The 24,601-nt window shown below is 42.1% G+C and overlaps 3 protein-coding genes across 5 annotated transcripts in view; 1 reads left to right on the plus strand and 2 right to left on the minus strand.

The window, feature by feature from the left end:
- The window catches only part of atrnl1b (attractin-like 1b), a 77,123-nt gene extending 62,378 nt beyond the window's left edge, over nucleotides 1–14,745 (minus strand). For all 3 annotated transcript variants that reach the window (XM_027024846.2, XM_035533738.1, XM_027024847.2), the window contains exons 1-14: nucleotides 13,529–14,745; nucleotides 6,841–6,924; nucleotides 6,449–6,562; nucleotides 6,161–6,289; nucleotides 5,712–5,920; nucleotides 4,988–5,162; nucleotides 4,806–4,893; nucleotides 4,071–4,326; nucleotides 3,218–3,401; nucleotides 2,523–2,677; nucleotides 2,274–2,358; nucleotides 1,733–1,944; nucleotides 834–952; nucleotides 560–692 (exon numbers count right to left, since the gene is read on the minus strand). In XM_027024846.2, coding sequence (XP_026880647.2) covers nucleotides 560–692; nucleotides 834–952; nucleotides 1,733–1,944; nucleotides 2,274–2,358; nucleotides 2,523–2,677; nucleotides 3,218–3,401; nucleotides 4,071–4,326; nucleotides 4,806–4,893; nucleotides 4,988–5,162; nucleotides 5,712–5,920; nucleotides 6,161–6,289; nucleotides 6,449–6,562; nucleotides 6,841–6,924; nucleotides 13,529–13,776 — 2,191 coding nt within the window. In that variant the 5' untranslated portion in view covers nucleotides 13,777–14,745. The remainder of the gene's footprint in view (nucleotides 1–559; nucleotides 693–833; nucleotides 953–1,732; nucleotides 1,945–2,273; nucleotides 2,359–2,522; nucleotides 2,678–3,217; nucleotides 3,402–4,070; nucleotides 4,327–4,805; nucleotides 4,894–4,987; nucleotides 5,163–5,711; nucleotides 5,921–6,160; nucleotides 6,290–6,448; nucleotides 6,563–6,840; nucleotides 6,925–13,528) is intronic.
- Nucleotides 14,746–17,303: 2,558 nt separating this feature from the next.
- On the minus strand, nucleotides 17,304–19,744 carry trub1 (TruB pseudouridine (psi) synthase family member 1). The gene is made up of 8 exons (XM_027024906.2): nucleotides 19,588–19,744; nucleotides 19,296–19,394; nucleotides 19,159–19,214; nucleotides 18,943–19,024; nucleotides 18,766–18,838; nucleotides 18,529–18,668; nucleotides 18,190–18,246; nucleotides 17,304–18,085 (listed from the first exon to the last, which is right to left on the minus strand). Exons 1-8 carry the CDS (start codon nucleotides 19,727–19,729, stop codon nucleotides 17,820–17,822), a joined length of 915 nt encoding a protein of 304 aa, XP_026880707.2. The 5' UTR covers nucleotides 19,730–19,744; the 3' UTR covers nucleotides 17,304–17,819.
- A 558-nt stretch (nucleotides 19,745–20,302) lies between these two features.
- Nucleotides 20,303–24,601, plus strand: part of ablim1b (actin binding LIM protein 1b) — a 54,984-nt gene continuing 50,685 nt past the window's right edge. Inside the window, exon 1 of the mRNA XM_035533610.1 lies at nucleotides 20,303–20,447. Within this exon, the coding sequence (XP_035389503.1) occupies nucleotides 20,435–20,447 (13 nt within the window). The 5' untranslated portion in view covers nucleotides 20,303–20,434. The remainder of the gene's footprint in view (nucleotides 20,448–24,601) is intronic.

Here is a 24,601-nt window from a genome sequence, read left to right on the forward strand (position 1 = left end):
TTAGTCAGCAGAGACCCAGTTTGCATCAAGAGCAAAACAAGCTCTTGACCCACTTCCCTGTGAGCAGAGCAAGAATGCATGCAGGGGTGTGTGTGTGTGAGTGAGAGACAAAGGGAGGGAGGGAGAGAGAGAGAGAGAGAGAGAGAGAGAGAGAGAGAGAGAGAGAGAGAGAGAGAGAAAGACCGAGGCACTGTCATGAGCTTTAAAAACAGATCACAGAATAGCAACAATTCCTACAGGCATGAAATCTTGAATTATGTAACAGACAGTGCCATCACTGCTTCTGATCAAGTGGAATATTGAGAGATTTTCTCCTACTTGCCAGAAATTGGGACAAACAAGAGACTGTACAATAGAGAATGAACGATCCACATATATATCATGACAAATATTGTTTTGTGGTACATGTCAACTGTGGAGGTCTGCAAGTGAGTTGATCACAGTTAAAAAAATTCCCAGCTTCCAATTTCAGGCACTGAGATAAATGCTGAATGATTCCCAGCAAAATATGATAAAAAGGAATAGCAGCATGGTCCCTCTAAAAGCCCGCCCACCTTACCAGGGAGGGCATGGCATTCATGCTGCTGGTGATCCCACTGGCAGTTGAGGTTTAAAGAGCAGCTCTTGCAGTTGGCCAGCTTGCTGCAGATCTGCTCATTTCGAATGGAGCACTTAGTGAAGTTCCTCACACTCTGCAAGATCAGAGCAGAAGCAGCAACAGTGACTGGATTAACATGAAACAATATGCCAGCATTCAGGCACTGATCCCACACCAATATAATGTACATCTAGAAACAGTGTGGCTCTTTGGCTCCATCTGCAGGACTACTTACAGCAGTGCAGTTGCTGAGGGCCGAAATGCACTTCTTGTCATCACACCATTGGCAGCCATTAGTGTTAGCGGTGCAGCTGGTACAGTCGGAGAAGCGGTGGCACCTCTCATCCACGGGAGCTGAAGGACAGACCAATTGAGTGAGGCAGGGTCAAAGGAACAGAGGCGAGAGGATGGTGATACAAAGTGAGGGAGTAGGGTTTGAAAAAAAGACTAGTGCCCAATTGCTGTCAAAGAAAGTTGCCAGGCAACCTCAAGCAACTTCAGAGCAGAGAAGTGAGTAAACTTCCATAAGCACATCACTGCCTCAGAAGACCAAAGAAGGCAAGTCCAAAATATTCAGCACTTCAAACACTTTCCATCCTTCTCCATTTACATCCAAGCACCAGCCTTCAAGCTACTGGTCTTAAGAGTCTCTGCAAATTCATGTTTCACTGCAGAAAGAGACTAATCATTTAAAAGATCTCATTTTCTCCACACAAGGACACAGTACTGGCAGGAAGTGCCATTTTAGACTGCGGGTTTGATTTTCAAATGAAAAGAGTAGCATGGCATAGCATTGCCACTGCCTAATCAGAAGGCAAACAAACAAATTGTGTGTACCCAGTTATGACTACGTGTGAATCTTTAGCTGAAGGCGCTGCCTGGCTGTTTTTCCAAAGGCTGCACAAGATGAAAAAGAAAGCAAATAAATAAATTAGAGCTGTGTCCTCCCCGTCTCTCTCTGTCTCGTTACTGGGATTTGGTGGGTACAGTGAGGTAGCCTAGGCTCAACGGCATTGAGGGGCACAGGCAAGCAAAGCCAGAGCCCTTGAGCTTGGCCAAAAGCAAGGCATGGAGTGTGGGAGCTGTGGTGCAGGTGAGCCCTGTCTCAGAGCAGGCATGGGGGGCAGCACCTACCAGGCTTGGCCGGGCAGAAGGCAGCAGGTACGACGCCACTAGAGAAGCTGGGCTCCCAGGAGACGCAGCGTGCGCGCCTCCACACGCAGCGCACGCCGGGCCCTGCCACCTCACACCGCTCCTGACCCTGGAAGGCCTGGCAGCTGGGTGGCCTGTAGATCAGCACGTCGTTCAGAAGCACGCTGGAGAAACCTCCAAACACATACATGGACCTGGGTGGGGAAGGAGAGGAAGGCAGGTAAGCAGGTGTGGATTTGTTTGTATGTGTACTGTGTGCGCATATGAACATGTTCCAAACATGGGAGAGATGTGTGAAATATACAAAATCAAATCAACTAATGTAATACTTTACCCAAACAAAACAAAAAAAAATGTCCCTTTAAACAGAATATCTGGGGTTTCGCCAAAATTCATCACTTTTCCTAACTAGTACTTCCAAGTCAAAGCGCACACCCACGTGTGTATTTGTGTCTGAGTGTGTGTGAAAAGAGAAAGAGAGAAAAAAAATACCCATTATAAGCATTATCACTCAGTTACTAACCCATTGCTGGTGACAGCAGTATGTCCAAAGCGATTAACATCTCTGTGCAGGTTTGGCCTGGGTAGGACCTTCCACTCATCACACGCTGTGGAAAACAACCATCTCTCAAAACCAAGGGAAACATCACAGGTGCTATTAAACAAGGTGGATGTAGGATGAGGATCAAAAGCCCATCTACAGCTAACCAATCATATTCCACATAGGGCCAGAGGGCATAAATACCACAAAGCAGATAAAGTTAACACATACCAATGTCATAGGCCAGGAAGTCGGCAGAGAAGCACTTTGCGCCATTGCTAAGCGACGTGTCATTATGAGTGTTTCCCCCGAAAATGAGCAGAGTACCGTCCAGCAGCACGGCAGAGTGGAGGTAGCGTGGGTAACCGCTCTCCCTCAGGATAGTCCTGGAACATAACCCACAGAACAATCCTCTCAAACACACGCGCACACACACTGCACTAAAAACTAACTACCTAAAAAATGAAGGAAAAAAAAAGAAAGTGATATGCTCATTAGTCTCAGATGAACGTCTTTATAATAGCTTCAAGTTCTCCTCAACTCACCCTTTCTGAAGTCAGTTATCATCTGATAACTGAAATAACAGGACTGCAGCAAAGAAACGATTCGTTCTGAACAATGGACGTAAATGCATCAATGTCGATTCTTTGATGCCAAAGGGAATTCATAATTCTACCGTCTAACCTTACTTCTACCATACTTTGTTATGCAACTGCCAATCAACTGGCACAAATCAACTGGCCTATGTTCGCAGCAAAAGGAGAATGTGAACGCTGGCTTGGAGAGATTGTGGGTAACAGTAACATTTAAGGGAATCTGGAAGCTGGCCACAAGTGGTGCATTTTTGGTGCGATGAACCACATCTACAGTTACAGTGTTGGTACAAGAGACAAAAGAACATATGTGTTGCTTTCAAGGTCACTCACCAAGTGCGAGTGTGTACGTCATACCGGTACAGGTCATCCACCAGGCTGTACTTGTTAGCAGGCAGAGACTTGTAGCCTCCGTGGACATAGACACTCTTGCTGCCACGGTCATACACGCTGCTGTGGCCATAGCCTCCCTGCACTGTGGCTCCTTTGGTCTCAGGAATCAGCCATGTGTTTGTTCCTGTGGTCAAAGAAATTCATGCCACTTTAACACAGGGGAGGAATATAGGCTGTGTGTGTTTGTGAAATGTATTGCCCTGCAAAAAAAAAACAAAAAACCCTGCCCTACAAGGAACTATCACATTACTAGGCTTCCAAACTGAGGGTATATTTACTTATACTAAAGACATGTCATTTTGTATTTTTCTCCATTTCTGTCTATTCAGAGAAGTTTTAGATCATGTATATTCCATGACTCACCTGTAGCACGTTCATTGAACCATTCAGTCATTTGTAAAGACTGTTAAGCAGTACATCTCACTCAAAGTTTTCAGTGTGGCATACAGAACACGTTTATCCTAAACTATGAGAGTTCTGCCAAGAACCACTCAGAGGAGCAGACTCTAGGCTTCCTGCTTCCTCCATGAAGCAATACCTCCACCTACTGTCCATCTCGTTCAACTGCACTCAGTGCCAACTAAACTCATGACTATTATGTTAACTCCCAACAGGCATCCTCATGATTAAGTCTGACACACCCACAAACTAGCATTTTTCAGTGATTTCACCCTTACAATAGAGAATAACCAACACCCAACCCCAACCACAAATCCATCATCACTGATCTGTGCTGGATACGACCCTGCAAAACCACCCTGCCTCCCAGCATGCCCCTAACACGTCAACTCACTGATATTGTACTCCTGCACGTTGCTCATGTAACTGTATATGGAGGAGTAGCCGAAGATGATGACCATCACCGCTTCCCCGGCATCTAGCTCAGCCACATGTGCCGAATGGCCCTCCACGGCGTAGACCTGCCCATGGGCTGGCGTGCTGGGAACACGCCGCCACCAAGACTTGCTTGGGATGTTAAAAACCCACAGCTCATCCGTTACGTTGCCCGAACCCGTCTCCTGTTTCCCGCCAAACATGTAGATGTCGTCCTGCAGAGATGAAGCGATGAGGGTCGATTGTGGAGGAAGACAGACAAGAGGGTTGACGATCTAAAATACATCTTTATATCTTGTTAAAACTTCTCCAGGTATTGATTGCTGAGAAAGATAATTCAAAAGACAATACAGGGAGTAGAAAGACACGAACAGATAAGGCTGAGGGTTTTCCTGGAACCTTTGAAGTCTAGAGATGAGCGATGTCCAACGTCAACAGCATGAGCAAACAATGTACAAAGAGGTGTGTCACGAAAACACTGGCTGTCGTCAGTGGCACATTCCATGTTGCCTGAGGTACCCATTTTGACCACCTTACTCACACCAGCATCTTTAGTTCCATATAAGTATTCTGGAAGTAAACCCAAAAGGTTCTCACACCCCCAGTCTACAATTCATGTAAACCCAAACGCGATTCAGTCTTTCTGAGCTATATCACACCCTATCATAAATAGAAGTTTCATGAGTCCTGTAACCTGATAGAGTGTGAGGGAGTGTCCATATCTCGAAACAGGGCCACTACTGCTGGTCACTGCGTTCCAGGTGCCACTGTCCAGATTGTAACTGCAGGAAGGCAGAAAAAAAAAAGAGATCATCCTTAAATGCTCCATACAAAAGCAAAGCCCTTAATAAGTAAATCCAGGCTCATCATACTCACTTTAGAATCATCTGGAAGTTGCTATAGTTAAATGTGTAGCCACCGACAACCCACATGACCTTTTCCTGCACCACTGCCTTATGAGAAGCCCTGCCTAAAGATGTCCCGAAAGGCTTCACTGTAGGCATAACCCAATATGACTCGGTAGAGGGCACTGTCAGAGAGCAGTCTGGACCTAAGAAAGCCAGAGGAAGACAGTAGAAAACATGAGAGAGGCCCGAGACATCTGGCATCCCTAATCCATACGGTGACGGTGCTTTTTGCCATCTCCCAGGTGCCAGCTGCCTATGTCAGAACAAGAGAAATGTTTATGTGCTGTCTGACTCATCATTTTCCACATCACTTCCCATCAGGCCACAATGTAAGGAAGTCACAGAAACCCTTCTCCAGCAGCTCTCATAGGACTGTCTGATGTCAGAGCTGTGGCAGGATTAACTGGGGCTTTGCCACACTGTAGCACTGAGTGAGATGGGCTCACAGGTTGGGGAGGGGGGCGGTTGGGTGGTGCAGCGTTGCAGGGGTGGGGAGGACATGCATTGCTACTTGATGACCAGCTGGGGGAGCTGCGTCTGTGACTGGCTGCTCAATGGGGAGGGGCAGAGTTGCACGGCTTTCACAATTTCGAGCTTTTCACACATGCTTATTGTTCTAGACAATGCTTGAGCAGTGGAGTGGAGTGGAGAGGCTCAGTGAGACACCGAGAGACAGTGAGAGACTGCAGTACCCTGCCAGCTGTCGTTGCACACACACAGCTTCTCCCCTGTGAGGTCGCAGTAACCATGGTCTGGGCTGCCACAGTTGTTCCTGCAGTATGGGATGTCGCAGGCTTCGCCCTTCCAGTATTTGTCACACTCGCAGTAAACGCGGCTCGCTATGGAGTTTGACGTGGTGCACTTCCCATGACCCGAGCAATTATTTGGACATGAGTTTATCCTAACAGGAGAGACAAACAAGATATTAAAACCAAAAGCAAACAGAACCTGAAAGAGAGGAATGGCTAAAGAGCAGAAGGGCAGACTAGAAGCAGCTAAGCCTGCAATTGCTTTAAGAAAACAGATGGGAGATGGACAGATGAGGTTGATTAAGAGCCATGTGTGATTACATCTCCATCATCACAGAGCTCAAAGAGGAGATGCCATTAACCCGGCCGCCCCGGTAAGGAGCACTACTCACGAGAAGAAGATCTCAAATCCGGTCAGGTTGTAGGCGGCATCACTGAAAAAGTGCAGGAGTGCATAGCCAGAGTTGGTTTCCACTTCAGGGACGGTCTCGTTCCCAGGAACCTCTGGGACGATGAGACCACTGCACACCAGTTGCATTGAAACACATTAGAGGACAAGGCACCAGGTTTTGTTCTCCATTACAGCAACAGCACGGCTCCATTTGTTATGCTCGGAAGTGAACATGCTGTAGCAAACACTGACTCAGCTGTGCAGAGGCAGCACTGCTGAAATAGCTCACCTGAACACAGCTACCAAAGGAGCATAAATTGAGTCCCCATCATAGACATACATGTGGTCCCAGCTACATTCGGTCGCAAAGTGGTTAAAGCGTAATCTCAGGACAGCGTTAGGACTGCAAAACAAAAAGCAATGACTTACTGTTTCGAATGTCTCTCTGACGGACCCATTGGTCTTAACATTACAGTGGACTTGTTTCTACCAAGCTCAGAGGCTGTGACTTAAAATGTGGCCCATGGCACACCTTTTCTGATAACAGAGTATAGATAATCATAGCCTGTGGGGCCTATTGTACTGTCTCTAAATAGGTGGTGGACAGAAGGAAGTTGCAGACAGTGCAGGCAATAAAAGTGGCAGGAGAAGCAAGCAGGGGATTCAGCAGGACACACTTACTAGCCCTCAATCAGCCAGGTGCACTTGGTTTTGTACTTGTAGTTGATGGGGCCATCTGTTAGGTACCCCGATGGCTCGGTCAACCTGAAAGACAAAAAATCCCAGTTAAAAGGTCAAAGGAGAAATATAACCTAGGCCTGAGGGAGGCGCAAAGGAGGCATAGCTATGAGAAGATGCCAAGTGTGTGGTACACACTAGTGTGTTTTATACCAGTTAGAGACTATTCTGCAAGTTAGGCACTAGCGCTTTTGTGGTTACTCACGACCAGATGGACCTGAGCTTGTGTGGGAACGAACCTAGGATGATTCACCACAGCACGGACGGAACAGGGGACTCAGCCAACCGACTTGCGCCCTCCCCCATGCCCCCCACACTGCACCAGTGGGAGACATGGAGCGCGTGGAATGACAGAGCTTGGTTGTGTGTTGCCTCACCCTGGAACACTCAACCTGCTTGTGCCATGGGCTGCAGTGGCCAAAGCCAGCAGGCTGTATTGTTTGCTCAGAGAGGGCCCATTGTCTGTTGATGTCAGCTCAAGAGAATGAATCTTAATAAACAATGACCTCAATATTCTGGAGATGCGCTCTTGACTGAATGCATTTAACACGTTCCAAGGGAGGAATCTAAAAGGAAATCAACCTGAGTGGTCCAGATGACACATCGCTCATCTCTGCGTTCATTTTAGTGGTCAAATGATCAAACAGCCAATTAAACACCATTTTGAGACACCAGGGTTTTTCCTGAAGCATCAGCCTGATTACCTGCGGACGTTTATCTGATACATATTGCATCTGTCTGCAGACAGTGCAGAGAATTACAGTGCTAAATGTTCATTTAAGTTCAGCAATTGTGTGTCTCGTGTCATTATTAAACTGTTTTTTATAAGATGCAAATAAATATGACATCAGCTTTATATATTGCCCACCCTGCTATCTAAAGATCAGCTTCAGCAATTGAAAAGCCCATAGTGGTCGACCAGTAGTTAATTTGGGTTGCCAGTTCTCTCCATCGTGTAGAGAGCTGGACCACTTTCACACCTTAGTTGAGAGGATTATGAAATACTGACTCCTCCACATTCAATAGGTCCATGACCATCATAGATTAAGCTACAGGAAATACAATGTGCATTGGCAATGTTAGTAAGAAAATGAAAGCACAAATTATATACACATGCAGTCCACACAGAGAAGGAACAGACCTGATATATGACCACAATATAGTATATTGTAAAAATACCCAAATATTTTATCTTTCTTCCTCTCTTTTATGTAATTTTCCACTCAGTCCTAGACACTGCATAAGAACACATGAAAAATCGATCATTTAGAAGAATAGATGCATAGCAAAAAGAAACGAATGTTAAAAAAGTCTAATCCATTTTTTTATAAATGTAAGAACAAGCTGCCCTTGACACTCTGGTGCATAGGCAGTTAACATGCTGCCCTGCTGTCTCCTTGCGCTATATTCTTGATGCCTATAATCAGGCAGAGAGATTTTTAAGAGCAGTGAAAGACCATAATCAAGGCTTGCCACTTCCTCTTGTCTGCACAAAAAGCGAGGATACATCATCCTGGCTGAGTTGTGAGAGAGCACTCAAAGAAAATCAGACTTTCTGGGAAAGTGGCTAGACAGGCAGCAGCCAGACAACACAGAGAGTGGAGGAACTTTAGGTCTATGATTCAATTATTCACTGTGTCTCCATTAATGTTTTATAAGTCTCTTTGACTACTGTGCACCAGGCAGGCCCTATATCTAGCCCAGCAGCTCTGGGCCATCACCAAACAAGTTTCACTAAGCTGAATTTCAAGGCAGGTTTCAGGCTGGGAGTGAGGGAGCTAAACAAAAGCTGGTATTCTAACGTACACCTGAGACATAGCACAAGCCAGCTCTTGTGCTCAATGCTGACGATCTCTGTAAGAAGGTCAAGGCAACAGGCTGTGGTCATGACCCCTGTTGTATGCACTGGAGGAGGGCAAGTCTAATTCCGGGTGGCCTTCCTTCAAGCATCCCAATTCCCTACCATGTGAATAATCTTTTTATATTGACCTATGGTCTTTGTGTCCCTGCGATACCAAAAATGTTCCAATGTCTGCAATGTTCTCCCTGACCACATATAAATTCAGCCTTGAGATGACAGTTGTTTAATGAGTTATTTCCACATTGGTAAAGCAAGGACTTCAGAACAATTCTTTTGTTATCAGAAATACACATGGACCTAGAATTTCCTCTCACAAGATGAAAACAAGACAAGTAACGTGCAAAATGTTGAACAGCACAGACACACAGAGCAGACAGCTGAATAACTATTATAGCTATTATGATGGTTTGTTCAGAAAGCAATCCCAACTGATCTCCTGAAGAACTTTAACCTCCCACTGAGCCAAGAAGGAAAAATCGAACTTCAGTTCCAGTTAAGGCTGATCTTTTCACATGTGATGCATGAGACACCTCTTTGCAACTCCAGCAAGATGTAGTACAGCTAAGGGGCTGTAATGGCCTCTACATCTGGGGAGAGTGTGAGTAAGAGGGAGGGTTCTTGAGGCATGAATCAGTGTTTGACGGGGCTCTCAGTTCCTAGGAGGTCTGGACTGAGGCCTGCTCCAAAACAACACCATCAATCTTGAAAAAAGCATCCCACTGCCTCCAGACGCCAAGGATGAAATTTTGCTGATGTGCCATGACTTTACACATGAATGGCTTCCATCCGAGCTGAAGCAAACCATGTTATTAACAGCCTTTGTGTGACCCTATGTTTCAGACACTAAAAAAGTTTGAACAAGGAGAGAGCAGCAGGTCAAACTAATGAATATGTTGACCTCTGTCTAGATTTGCCACCATAATATTTGAGACAGATGTTTGTCTTGAAAGAAGATTAAGCTATATTTCCTGTCACACTAGATTTGAGAAAGTGCCAAAATTTGAGAAAAATGAACCGCTAGTCAAAAAGAAATAGAAGAATAATTCCATTCAAATTAAGTATAGTCTCCACTATAAAATAAAGCGCAACATTATTGGTTTTGTTTATTTTAGACACATTTTGGCTCCTTTTCAGTAAGAGCACCAGTTAAGTGTGGACTTGTCTGCAGTTATGAGGCTCATCAGAGACACATCCGTAAAAGATCAGCCATAAAATAGAGCAGAGATCATGACAAGTGGCCTAGCTTAACCCAAATAACATGCCAGTTTGCCTCAGCCAGTAGTAAGCAGTCTAGTGCACAGATGATTACTCAACACCCCAGACACAACAGTCCACAGTCTTTACACACAAACACACTCTAAGAATACACCAGGCCAATTGTATCAAAATCATTTAAAAGAGTTTCTTATTAGTTTACACAATCCATTTTCCTGAGGTTAGTCATATCGCATACATTTAACAATAGTTCTTAAACTGTAGTGTTGAATTCTTATGAATTTAAATAGTTTCCGGAATAATTTTTCAGGGGCAAAACTTGAGTTACTCTGATGAAAAAGAATATGGTTCTCAAAAAATATACTATGTAGGATCCTGTTAACTTTATAAAGATTTTTAAAGAACTTATTATTTAATAAATTCACATATGCAATGTTTCCAATGATATGTCAATGTTTTCAGTACTGACCAAAAAAAATTTATTATTATTTACTAAGGTTAGTATATTATTAAATGCCTCATATGAGGAATGTTTCCACGAAAAGGCTTTTTACTGTGAACCTCTAAAAAATATCCTTCTTGATTAACCGTGACAAAATAAAAGGTTTTCAGCACTCGTCATGTGGCACACTGACAGCCAAAGTAGTGGAGTAGTGCTGTTGTAAATTGCATGTGCTTTTGAGAAAATCACTTCTGTAGACAGTATGCAATAAAAGGGAACTATCCAAGTAAGTGAAAAACAATTTAGATGGTTACATCATGACATGACACAAAACACAACAGATAGCCAACACATCTCTGGGTAAGACTGAGGCTTTAAAATCACACCCACCCCCGACACACCAGTATGACTTCTTGTTAAGGCTAAAATATTAGGCAGTAGCAAAGGCTGAAAACATCTTAAAAGCAAACATTTGAAAAACAAAATCAGCATCAGAGGAACTGCAGTCCACTACAAGGATTTATATGATCATTTGTTTTCTCTGCGTGAATTATAATCATTATTGTAGGACCCAAGTGCCTCCAAACTAAGATACATTTACATCTAAAAAGGGATCTTGAGCTATTATAATTAACACATGCTTAGATTAATGTTATCCGGGATAACAGATGTTCCCAAGTATAAAAACTGCCAAAACAGTATGGCTGTTCACTTGCTTAACTTGCTTACAAGAATTCTGACAGCAGAAACAATTGTACAGTGAGACACTAAGACAGATCCCAGACTGGAATACAATGGAAGCAGTACATAATGGATAAGTTCTGTGTCCTGTGGAACAACGCACACAATTTAGCAGTACCTTTCATAGCAGTTCTCAAGGAAGAACTTATCTTTATCTGTATTATTAATAATGAGATTTCATAGTCTGATGACATCCCACGCTTAATCTAGATTAAACATGGTTAGTTTGGCACAAGGCCAGCCACATCACTATTAATGTTATGATCATGTTTAAAACATGCAAGAAGATACCTCCATAACACTAGCCAGCTGCACGTTTCTTTTTTGACTTGATTACCAGTAGCGTCACTATGTGGCAACATCTAGGCTAGTTATAACATTAGCCCATTATCTTATATCTTATTTTTCTTTTATCTTTTGTCCCTCAGTGATTTTTGTAAATATGCAATTCTGTTTCACTGGTGTGTTGTGCGTTGTTTTCCAACTTGTTACACGTCATTAAATTATGACATGCAGGTCTAACCTGTATTGTGAAAATGTCTTCTAGCATCATATTACATTTTTGCCAAACTGCCCACATGTACTAGAAGGCCTTTTTAACATTTTCATACAAATGCAATCTTGGTTGTAAAGAACACCGTTTGAGTGCAATGTTATAGTACATAAAATATGTAGCCTAAGCTACATCCATCAAACAAGAACATCAGCTAATAATGTCCTTGATTTTATATTCATAACATATTAAAATAATGTTTATGTTTAAACCACTGATTGTGCATTTACCTAGACACATTCTGCATATCCTAAAGTCTGAGGAGATTATATGTGAATTGAAAGCTTAAACAGGTCAGGTCAAGAGAACTGTGTCAAAAGGAAATTATACATACATTCCACAGGAGTTTACATACTCCTGTGGAACATGAATAGGTTTCTGCAAAAAGACAGAAAATTAAACAGGCTAGTTTTTCCTACATTCCAAACAATATTTTGGATAAACTTTTTATGGAAAAAAATGTAAGTATTGGACCAACCAATTTACTTTAAGAATGAGTACTCATTTGAAAATGAGCACAGCCCCTTAGGTTTACTTGATATTACACATGTTCTTTTTCTCTGTTCATTTGTGTGTGGATAATTATAATTTTGGCAAGCTATCATTAGACATTCGACAAAATGCATAGAGGTGGCTGTCATTTGTAGCATGCTCTCAAAACAATAGAAGGTTGGCTGCTAAGACAATTAGACTACAAGTCTAGTGAACATTCAAGGTCTGCTTGTATCAATCAGCAAGAGATAAACATTTTTTTTTAAATATTAAACAAATGTTTAACCAAAGTGCAATCACACATTATAATAATTGCTAATCTTCAACATAATTAGACATTTTGTGACGCAGTTGTTTGCAGTTACTTACACCCAGGCTTACATGCACAAAAACAGTATTCAAACTCAGACAGCAGGAGCATTTATTCTTATACCCATTCAGACAAGCAGTGTGTAGTATTAATGAAAAGGTATGTCAGACTAAGTAAGGCAATAAAGATGCAGACTAAGATGAAACCAGGTACTGCACTCCCTACAGCCCGAATGGCAAAAGGACCCAGGACCTTGTGCTGAAGGTTATTGTTGAACTTTTTCCTAGTTGGCCAATATACACACCGGATGGGGAAAAAGATAAACAGTGAATTCACACAAGTATTTTTTTTGCTACGCATCAACTGTGCTCCAGTGTTATAGGCTACACCTACACATACAAACATACACTTTACACCTCCGCACTCAAAAACATTACACATCCCACATCCTCAAAAGCCAGGTGTCACTCCAGAACTTATTTTTGTGCAGAACTGCTTCTGTATATGGACCCAATGAACCAAGAACTGAGCAAAAAAGTTAATCCTGCCCAAGATGCTATGCACAATGTAGCTACTGCAAGGACTACTAATAGCCAGATAAAGTATATTTCATTAAAGCACTATCCAGTGCATTTTACCATAATTGTACCAAGGTTTTAATGGTTATGCTGATCTATACTACATCTAGCTGCAGGGCTATTACATTTTAGACATCAAAGGGAAAACTTGACAAATGGTTCCAAAAGAATTTTTGCAAAGTATAACTACCACTTTGTAATGAGATATGAAAACTCAATGTGAGGGATATGTGCCATTGTGTACACCTTATATAAAGAACTGGCCTAAAACAGGAGAGCTTGTTTCAAGCTAACCTATTCCACAGCACCATTTCACTGACATTAGCTGATGTGTTAAACAGTACACAGGGATAACAACGCTCCTTCCCTAGATAAACTATCATGCTCTTGAAAGCAAAAAAGGAAACAAAGAACTGCAGTAAATGATCGTTATACTCACTTAAACCTTCCCTGACAGTGCTGACACTGGTCCCCAACCCAACCTCGATCACAGACGCAGGATCCGTTGACACATTTCCCAGACAGACAGTTTTTGTCACACGTTTTAGGAGAAGCGTCCGTGACGAGCACAAGGTAGAACATTGCACAAAGCAACACATATCTTTTAAATCCCTGCAGCCGAAAGCAGGGGAAAGGGCTCTTCCTGAGAAGAAACAGCCCAGTCCTTAACATTTCTGTAGCATCCATTTCGCTAATTATAACGCGGGCCGTCCGATGAGTTTTGTCCCTAGTTTTGTGGTACCCAGATTGTTTCAATTAGTCGGGGGAATCCATTCAGGAACCAAGACTATTCTGTGAATGACATGGCTAGCTAGGTTTGCTAGCTGGATAGCTAGCTTGTACATAAACCCTAGTCCTCCGAAATTTAAAAGCTTAGGTCCTGGCAAAAAAACAAGTGTCCGTAAAATCCATCATATGTACAGCTAGGTTATCTAAATAAAATCATCTCAGCTGGTTTGCTCTTGTCTCATTGTTGTTCGAACAAGGGAAGGACTTTCCTACGTTAGCTATGCTTGCTAGCTGGCTAGCTACCTCCTGCAGTTAGGTGTGGAAAATTCCCCAAAGCGCACGACACCGTAAAAACGTTGAAACCGACACATAGTTTAAACGTTCACTGGCTACGTCCAATGCACAGCACCACTACACCGTTCACAGCATATTAAAAATGTTCATTCAGCTTTTGTGAAGAATTTCTCAGCAGCCATTTTAATGCGTAAACAACTGGCTAGCTAAGCTAGCTAACGTAATGGTCAATGTAGATGGCTAGCTAGAATAGTGTTTAAAACCTTTAACTATCGTTGTTGGACATTATTCGCCCACGAACGACAAAGGGTATTACTAAATCGTCAGTTAAAATGAACACCCATTCTATTATGTGAGGTCCCGAAGCTCTGGGCTCTTGCAGCAGTCAATAACATGGATGTTGTTGCTGGTGTCATCCGTAGTGTGAGGGGATTTGGCGATCCTGGATAATTACACAATTTACACATTTCTTTCTACTTCGGCTTAATTGTGCGCTCCCAGGTAGCTCGCTAGCTAACCGAATGTCTTCGTCTTGAGTTGCCTTACAGTCACTTTATGTCCATGTCGCTAAAAACAACACGATGCGTCGCAAAACAGGTCCCACGACCGACCACGAACGGAACTTCGGCTGAACTAGCCAGTCTACGACAGTAGCCAGGACGGCTAGCTAGCTAACGGGCTAGCTGGCTGGATAGCACTACGCATGCGCACTGTCTATTGCCAAGTATTTAAAGCGCTAGTAGTGACGGCGCATGGACTGTACATGCAAGGCCTGTTGTTTAACGCAATACTATCACCTTTATGTGCGGAGAGAAATAATAATCTAATAACAGAAGATTTACGCTTTCACCAAAGCAGAACATAAATTCTTTATTTGTATTTTTCACATCAAATTTGCTTTATGATCTGGTAAGATGAGCATCATAAATACACTGCAAATACACATGGTTTTAAAGTGCGCATACAATTAAGATAATTCAGCATTGAAACGTATTAACTTTATTTTGATACAGTTTTGATCGCGTGAAAAGGAAAATAGCCTTTTTGCGAGAAGGAGACAATGATGACCTCGTTTAAAGCGCATACTAAAACAGCACCTTTGATATTGATTATATACTTCTAAATGCATTTGAACATGGTTTACAACAAGTGCTGAAGTACAGAGAACATTGGAAACTGGCACAAAACCACAGAGATTTTTCCCTAGTCACACCTATAAAATGAGTCAAGCAGGCCTATTCAAATCCAGTTAATAACTTGACAAACAACAACAGTCGTCTTTTTATTATAACTATTATATAAAGTCTTTGGGTAAACGGCAAATCCTTTGGGGAAACTAAATTTCTCACCTTTTAGAGTAAGATCAAATTCAAGATGTGGATCATCTTTTTTTTAAAAAAGCTAATTATTTGTTAGAATTTTGCTTAGAAGTTTTTTGTTTACTGGTTTGTTTATTTGTTTTTAAATAATTTGTGTGTAGTTTTTAGATAAATGGATTACTAACATATTTAGTAGTTTTAGATAGTTTACTAGTTTTATTTAGTAGGTTTATTGGATTGTTACTAATATTGGCCTCAAGGTCAAGACATATATATATGGTTTACTGAATTAGATTGTACATCATAAGCTGCAAACTATAAAGCATTTTCCCTAATACTGAAAAGAGGAAGCAACCCACAACAACTACAGCAGCAGACCAGCACACCTTTGAAACACTGTGATAAATAGTTATATGTCCATAACACTATTTGTACCCAACAGAAAAGCATCTTTTTTTGCCAGCAAATATATTATAAAGATATTATAAATAAATATGCTAAGGGATAGTGCAATATATATATATATATACAGAGAGAGAGAGAGAGAGAGAGAGAGAAAGAGAGAGAGAATTATTTATTTTATTTTTTTTCTTCTCCATTATGTATATTAGGTGTACTTTGTAACAATGTCTGTTCTACAACTAAGCCCATTTAACCCCAGCACTGTAAAACCGTCCCTGCACGTCTCTTCCTGTCCTGTGTTGGACAACCGATGGTGGTAACGGCGCTATGTGGTCATAATGCGTTAACAAACATGTTTTGATGATGGATAATTCAGACTCACAGAACTACGCACTGCGGCTCCACTGCATGTCTCGGCTTGTCAAACATAGCACCTCAGCAATGCCAGTCCATGTGACTTGAAGGAGTAGCACATACACCTTCACATGGAAGTCCAGAAAGATGATTTACTTAATATAAATCCCGTGTCCCGTGAGACCAAGGTAGCTCTGTAGTGCCACCCAGTGGCAAATATTTCTATTTATGTATTTAACTTACACCATTGCATTATCTTACCCTTCTTCACCATAACAGAACTCTTGTTGACTGCCAGTGTGGAAAGTACAATAGCATCCATTTGAGGAGTTTTATAAAAGTGGAAATACTTGGCCAGTCTTTTTGAGCTGCATCCAGACAACTATGACCCAATCACCAACAGAGCTGATAGGATTTTCAGTATGCCATTAGGAGTGCTACTCGTGTTCATCACACTTAATTCAAACATTTCATTGTAGTCCTGGACAGTGTTTGGAAATTAACAGCGATGATTAATTAGTTACACCAAAACATGGTATTATAAATGATTAACAATAAAATCTATAAAGCAGATCTTCCCTTAAACTCCAGGCTAAGTAACATGCAGTTTATATTTTCTGTACATGCAGTATATATTTTCTGTATATTCTTATTAAATTACACAGAAAGTAAATAACCTGAGGGCTATTGGACTACAGTGCAATTCCATTAATGGCAATTAATTCCATCCTGACAATAGAGGATTCACACAAGATTCAAACTTGTTCCATAATTAAAAATATGCTCAAATTATTACCATTACAGCCATACAAAAAGTACATGAATAGTAAACCCTCTTCTACACACTGTCTCTTCAATTATTTCTAATTTACCATTGCATTACTCTTATATTTACATATGTAAGTTGATTATTGTATGTGTTCATTTATTTGCTTTTTCCTGCATTATAGAAGAGAGTCAAAACAAATTACAAAACGTTACTATGATGACAACAGACTTAGTGTTTGGAGTATTTCAATTGTAAAATGAATAATGCTACATGTTTGTGTACCTCTTACACCAAAATAAAGCACTGTTCTTTCACTATGCATTTTCTCATTTATTTTCAAACAAGAGACCTGTTCCAATAAGTTTTATTGCCAAGCAAAAATAACATTTAATAGAAAGATATCAATCGTGACTTCAACTGAAACATCACCACCAGAATATACGGCAGACTTAAATAATAAAGAAAATGTAAAAAGACCATGCAAGTACTTAAGTCCCAACTAGACTTCACAATGACAATGAAAACTCCTAAGTAATCATAATGAAGATCATATGCTGCCAGGTGGCGTTTTGCCATAAAAATCAAAGAGAATTTTAGACTCACTCCACATCGCTTGCGTAATAATTACTATCTTTGGATGACGCATAAGGATGGCAGCCAACTCAATGCAAAATAATACCACCATGTGTGTAAGTCAAGAAGGTGTTTGTTATGGAGAGGATCAGGTTTACCCTCCTCATTCAGTGCATTGTTATTTTACTTCTAAAAATAGTCTAACCATAGAATTAAAGATTCAGAATTAGATAACTATGATCATTCCTTCCAGCTTCTTCAAGAAGGGGGCGTGCAGTTTGAGAGAGTCTCTAGTCGGCAGGACAGCAATCTCTACCAGCACCCCCAGCTCTCTCGGGACTAGGATCAGCACATTCAGAACCAGGCTGGGAACAGCTGTCCCGGGCCTTGCCTCTCTTCCCATTCTTCTGCACAGCTGTGGGCTCCGGGCAGGGCTGCAAGGACTGGGAGATGTCCCGGAAGGTCCAGCGCTCCTCCTGTAGAACATGCTCCTCCAGAGTGAACCTCCCCTGCTTGGTGCGTGTCAGTTCCCGCACATGAGCGCATGAGGACAAAGCTGCAGGGGTCGAAGCCAGGGCGAAGTCAGACAACTTTACACACAATCCAAGACACTTATGGCCACGGCTAATGTGATATGCGGACAGCTTTGCAGCTTTCTACCTTTCCCCAAATCATCCACCAGGCTTCTGACATAAAACCCTCCACCACATTCAATATCTGAAAAATACAAGATAAGCCATCAGTACAATTAAATATTGCAATACTGGCTTTTCCTTCTGGGACAGGTGAACATCTAAATGAACATTTAATGAAGATCAGTGACTTTACTTATATGCGTGAATGTACGTGAGGTTTTGGGCTGCTGATTAAACTGTGGTTCCTGTGCCAGCATAAACATTCCACGTGTACTGTTTTGGCTTTTGAAATTTCAACCTAATAATTCCTACATTCCTCTTGTTCAATGAAAACACATGAAATAGCATTTTAGCATCTACTAACCCAGACTGAAAAGCGGTGGACTGAAGTCTTGTAACGAGAGGCTGTAAACTGTAACAGGGCGTGCAGGTTTAGCTTCCACCACATGGCCTTGTTTTAACAGGACAGAGAGGCGCTTGCCATCTTTCTTCAGGGCTGAGTAACTACAAAGTCAAACACTAAATATGTATATGGCATTAATCACAGAATGGTGCAAGGTGTCAAATACATGTCATATTTCAGTGATACTGACAGACTCACAGTGGGGGGACCTGCATGATTTCACCAATAAACTCCTTCATCTTCTCTTCAAAAGCCTCTCTTGTGATGTGGTCTTGGACAGCAAAAACGATGTAAAGGAGAAAAACCAGTGTATAGATGTCATAAATTAAGATACTGTGCTTGCTCCTACAAGTGTAACATAGGGCCGTAATTTACCATAGCGCTTCTCTTGAACAACACTTCCAGATGAGTCCAGAGTGTCAGTTGCTTTGCCCAGCTCCCCAACAGCTGTGTATTTCTGTGAAAATATTTTTTTCCAGAAAAATCAAAGCACAAGAGTGTCAGCATGATAATACAAAACATATACAGTGTGGTACTTTAACCCTAACGTGTACCTTTGGGCCTAAAGTGTACCCTTAACCCAAATCGTACCTTTGATCCAGTAAGCATTGTCGTAAGCATCTTTGTTCCTTGGCCAATTCCAATCACTGCAAGACATATTTTGTTAAAAATCATACCGCTTATACATCATTATATCTACAATATTCAAAGTAAATGTAATACGTTACCCAGAACACCAGAAGCAGTGCTGTCTAGCGTACCACCATGGCCAAGTTTTAAAGCTTGTTTTTTCCTCTTTCGATGGTTAGCATTAGCTACACCAGCCTCTGAATGCATCAGAGAAAAGAATTAGGCCTATATTGGTATAGAAAGTGCAATAACGTCATCACGAATGATGGATTTCGGCTGCATTTTTTATCTGAATAGCTGGCTAGACTCGTGCACCGCAGTAACTAACTCGCAACACAACCGCTGGCTAGACTGCGTACGTATCTACGACGGTAAAAGAATGCAGCCTACCGTTTAAAAGCTTCTGTTTAAGCATATTTAATACGTCGGCAGAGGTGGGTCCCTGTTTCTTATATATGGCAAAAATGCCATTTAACGACTGTAACTTTGATAAGGTAACGTTGTTTACAGTAGCCATGCCGTCTGCGGTCATGCTTGCTGTTGGTCAGGCGCAAGATGATGATGTCAGCGCGCGTGCGATCGTTGAGCGGTCGCGGGGCAGGACATCCTAACGTTTACAAATGTACATTTATCGTTTTTATGACTATATACTTATATACTTATACAAGCTATATATACAAAGTTAATAAATTAAATTGCAGACATAATAGAATACCACTGCCACTACACATCGGTAGTAACGCAATAAGTGAAAATGCCACGTGGGGGCATTATTTACTCACTTTTTCTGGACCGTGGAGGAAATGCCGGGACGAGATAACAGGAAAATCTTGTCCAGCTGCAAAAGTTTGACAAAAACCATCGCTATTGCCCAACGTAGTACATTCCCCTGTTGTATGTAGGCTACTTATATGTATGAGGATCCATCCGAATAGTCTAGCAGGTCTGGCGTGGTACAGAAACGCTCTGCTGAACGGCTCCAGCACATGAGCCCGTGCGTGCAGTGTGGGTTAGTGTGCTCTACAGCATTATGCCAGTGGGACGCGCATTGAACCCCGTGCACGCCCATTGACGAGCCCGTCCGCGCCCCCGTTGTGCCCTCACCGCTGTCCTGTTTACGGATCGGGACGCTTATGGTCCGTTTCTCTGGTGTCAGGGCACCGTGCTCGGCAGGCCGACCAAAGAAACGTTTTTAAACGTCGCCGGCGACCCAGGTGGAAGAGCTTTTCTCAGCGTCATGTCAGCGAGAGGTAGGGTCTCTGGCCGTTTCCGATTATATCGGCATTCATTGTCTTGCTCAAAGTTCGGGTTGGATGCCAACCTGCCTTTCGATTCGCCTCTGCGACATCGTTTTTTTCCTGTGAAAATTGGTTCCTAATGCCTTTTGTGAACTTGCAGTCTGACGCTCACATTGCCATACCCTCATACCACACCTGTAATAAAAGCCATACAGCTTACTTCTAGGGAACTAACCATTTTCGCGTCCGTGTGCTTAAAGAGATCAGTACCCTGTACGAAACCTCTTCTTGCTGCGATTATCATGTCTGATGTGATTTGTGAATTAAACATAATTCCAGTGCTCCCAGGGCGATGGACAACAGGACAACAGCCTGGTACTTTTAGGGTTAGGATCCTTTCCGAAAGCTCTTATCCAGCCCTTCCTTTCATGTCTATCTGAAATAAACATTGCATGACATTCTTCCCTCCTGACAGGTGTCTGGTGTTAGTGATGAAATAAAAGCTTCGATGAGTGTTACAGGGAGGATACGCAGAAATGTATGGCAGATCATGCCTCTTTAAATAGTACAACTAAACACGTAATAGCCACTCTACACAAAGTTCTTCTTTCTCCGTTCTAAAATTGGTTTTCTGTTGGATTTTGGCATTTACAGCTCAGTGACTGGGCTGCAATTTTGGAAGCACAAGTACTGCAGTGGAAAATAAACCTGCAGAAACATTAAATAACAAAAAAAGGAGCTCCTGTGCATGCTAAGACTGTTTCTTCAAATCTGAAGTTGCCATTATGTTCTGAAGTGAACACAGACAGAAGACATGGCATGTTATGGAGTGGGTCTAAATATAGTGTGACCCAAAGTCACTTGTTTTCAGATTCTTTTCTCTGTCGTTTTATTAACCAGTTTGAGATATTCTTTTATGACCTTTGTTCACTGCCCATGCAGTATTTTCACACTTTATTTATTCTGAACAAGGTTTTATTTTGAAATCCTTAAGCAATGTTTTCCACAAAAAATATATACCATTTAAAATAAAATTAAACAAACTCTAAGCAAGTGGGTATTAAATCTTTATTTGACAACTAAATTTTTGGTATGCAGTATCTCAGAGACTCCAACATGGATAAAGAACTTAGTTCTGGCTTGAAGTCTGTTTAACTTTGGAAGTGTCTGGTTTCAAAGCAGATTGTTTAACTTGGACCAAACCTCACTCACATCCCTTCCTGAAGTACGCAGTTTCTTCTTGATTTTCTTACAGGGGCCTTGTAGTCAAGAGGCCAGGGGTCACATGTTGGTTTGTTGTTCTATAACCTCTGCACCCTGAGTTAGGCAACAGCCTTTCGCAAAGGTATCTAGTCATTAGATCATAGTCATTAAGGTCACGGTTGTAGGCCCACAACAGAGCTGGGTAGTGCGACTGAGGGAACCTATGAAACAATCAAACATGGGTGAGAGCAAACGAATACAAAATGAGACGACTTTGATGGCTCTTTCCAGGACATGTCTCAAAATGCCTCTGGATATCTATCCCATTCCACCAACCGCAAACTCAAAATACCTGTTAATCCCAAAATACCTGTTAGGAAAATCTACACATTATACATTTCTCTAAAGTATACATTTTTGTAAAGATCGGTTCCATTCTTTGTAAGCGTATTTCAGCTCCAGGAGTGTAATATGAATGTGAATGACAGGATGAAGTCAACAGCTCTAATTGCTACATAAGGTAATGCCGTAAGTCTGGCGTGAGGGTGGGCACCTCACCCTGCTGCCCCGTCACTACACTTCATAATTCTTTCTCACTCGGGTTTAAAACATGAATATATACAGTTAATTACAACCATGCGTAAGTGTTATACTCAGCAATGCTGTTTTTTATTCTTATTTTTGCTTTTCACCCTAACCTAATTTTTAAAGCCAAATCAAACAATTAGAACAACACAGAAAAGTGTATGGGTCATACTTGCACCAAACACATTTGGTGTGTGTACAGTATGTTTTTATTTACAGTGCTGTGCATCTGACATCATCATATACGTTGGCCAATGCTAGGATGGGGCCAAGCTGACACTGTTGGCAGAGACTGTGACCTCTCAGCAATGGGGCTGGATGAATGGATTTGGGGGAAGGGTGTGAATGGAGGAGCTGGTGAAAGGGTTAGGACGCCGAGGGTCAGGGTTATCAGTTTGCTTGTGGCTGAGGGAGGAAATGCCCATGAGGTCACATCGCCTAAAACCAGCTATTGCCATCAGAGCCTCACAATGGCTGGTGACTGTTGAACAAACATGTGCTGGGCTCTTCAGCGCTCAGCCTAGGACAGATAAGCAAAGCCTGAGCTCACTTGCACCAAAAAGCAAACCGAGGTGAACTGCTCGCCGACCACGTTGGTTATTCCGTTTTTCCTGCACTCAGCTCCCATTCTTCAGCTCTCACTCCCCCTCCCCATCACTCCCCTCAGTAATCCCTGTGTGCGGAGCTGCTGACATCTCACCCTTAGTGCAGGTGGTGTCGCTGACTTCCTGTCAGCACTGGCCTGAGCCAGATGCTGTTCACTGTGTGGTTGGGCTTGCACTGCGTGTGTGTGTGTGTGTGTGTGTGTGTGTGTATGTGTGTAAAGCTTTTGGTCATATATGGTTAAGCTCAAGTTATTCATTGTGAATTATTAATTATTATTAATTAATGAATTGTGTGTCAGTTTATTTATTTTGTTACTAATAGGGTTCTTCTGGCTGGAAATGGCATAAACAAAAGACAGTAAGACATTTTGCTGTAGATATTAATGATAAGTTTGAACTATTTCTATGTGGGGATTTTTTTTTGCACATCTTTATTAGAAATGCCATATCCAGTGTTATTCATACCCCTTGAAACTGTTGCAAATTGTTTAGAATATGTATGCTTCTATAATATTCTAAATAGTCTCGGTAAGGTCTTGGTAATTTCTACCATGTTCTTGAGCATTCCAATCAAATTGACCCCAGTTGATTGATAGTTCTCTAGTTAGTTACGATTGAACTGTAATAACAAAAGAGCTTAGTTAGGACCCCCAGTTGCACATTGTGGCCGCTCACAAGAGAGTGAAAGGCTTTAAAGCCGTGTGCAAGCGTCTCCAAATGCCAGTGGCCATAGTGCAAAGTATAAGCAAAAAGTACAAGGCGTTCTGCACTGTTAAAAAGCTCAAAGGGTGTGAAAGGAAACCAAATGTAATTTGGCAAAACAAAAGGAGAATCGTTCAACCCCAAGAACAACATCCCCAAGGTCAAGCATGGTGGTGGGTATGTAATGTTTTTGCTTTGGGCAGTATGAATGGACGGACGGACGGACCGAAGGATGGACGGACGGATGGATGGATGGATGGATGGATGGATGGATGTGTCGGTTTGTTACAAGGAGAGGAAAGGTAGCCAGAACTGAGGGGATCGTACTAATGGAAGGTAACATATCAGATGTTGAGGGCAGTTATAAATACCTTGGAATCCCACAGCCAAATGGGAATCATGAAGAGGCCACAAAGAAAGCAGCTACAGCCAAATACCTACAAAGAGTCCTGAGAAGTCAGCCAAATGGGAAGAACAAGATCCAGGTTATCAACACCTAAACTCTACCAAACATCAACTCCCCTGCTGGCATAATCAGCTGGCCAAAGGAGGAGATCGAAGTCACTGACATCAAGACAAGTAAACTCCTCACAATGCACAGAGAGTTTCATCCCAAATCCAGCACTCTGAGACCACACACTAAGCAGAAGGAGGGGCTGAGGGCTAGTGAGCATCAGAGCCACTATCTAGTTTGAAACAACCAAGATCAAGAGGACAACAGGAAGATGACCCCAAGGGACAAAGTGAGTACCTCAAACAACAGAAACCTTGGGGGGATTAGCATGAGGAGGAGCAGGAACCGTCATGGGAGGAATAACCCCTGCACAGAATGTACCACCAGCAAATAATGGAAAAATATGGATATGGAAAAATCCTGCCAATGGCTAGAAAATGCTGGATTGAAAGAGCACAAGGCACAAGCTCTGAATACAAGTTCAATAGAGTGTGGGATCTACCACTCCAGGCAGGACCCCTGATGCAGGCTGTGTAAGATATCCCTGAGACAATCCCGTATATAATAGCAGGATGTACATGGAATGCCATAACCAAGTAGCTGGCATAGAAATATCT

Source organism: Electrophorus electricus, chromosome 14, assembly GCF_013358815.1.
Source record: "Electrophorus electricus isolate fEleEle1 chromosome 14, fEleEle1.pri, whole genome shotgun sequence".
Classification (NCBI taxonomy): Eukaryota; Metazoa; Chordata; class Actinopteri; order Gymnotiformes; family Gymnotidae; genus Electrophorus; species Electrophorus electricus.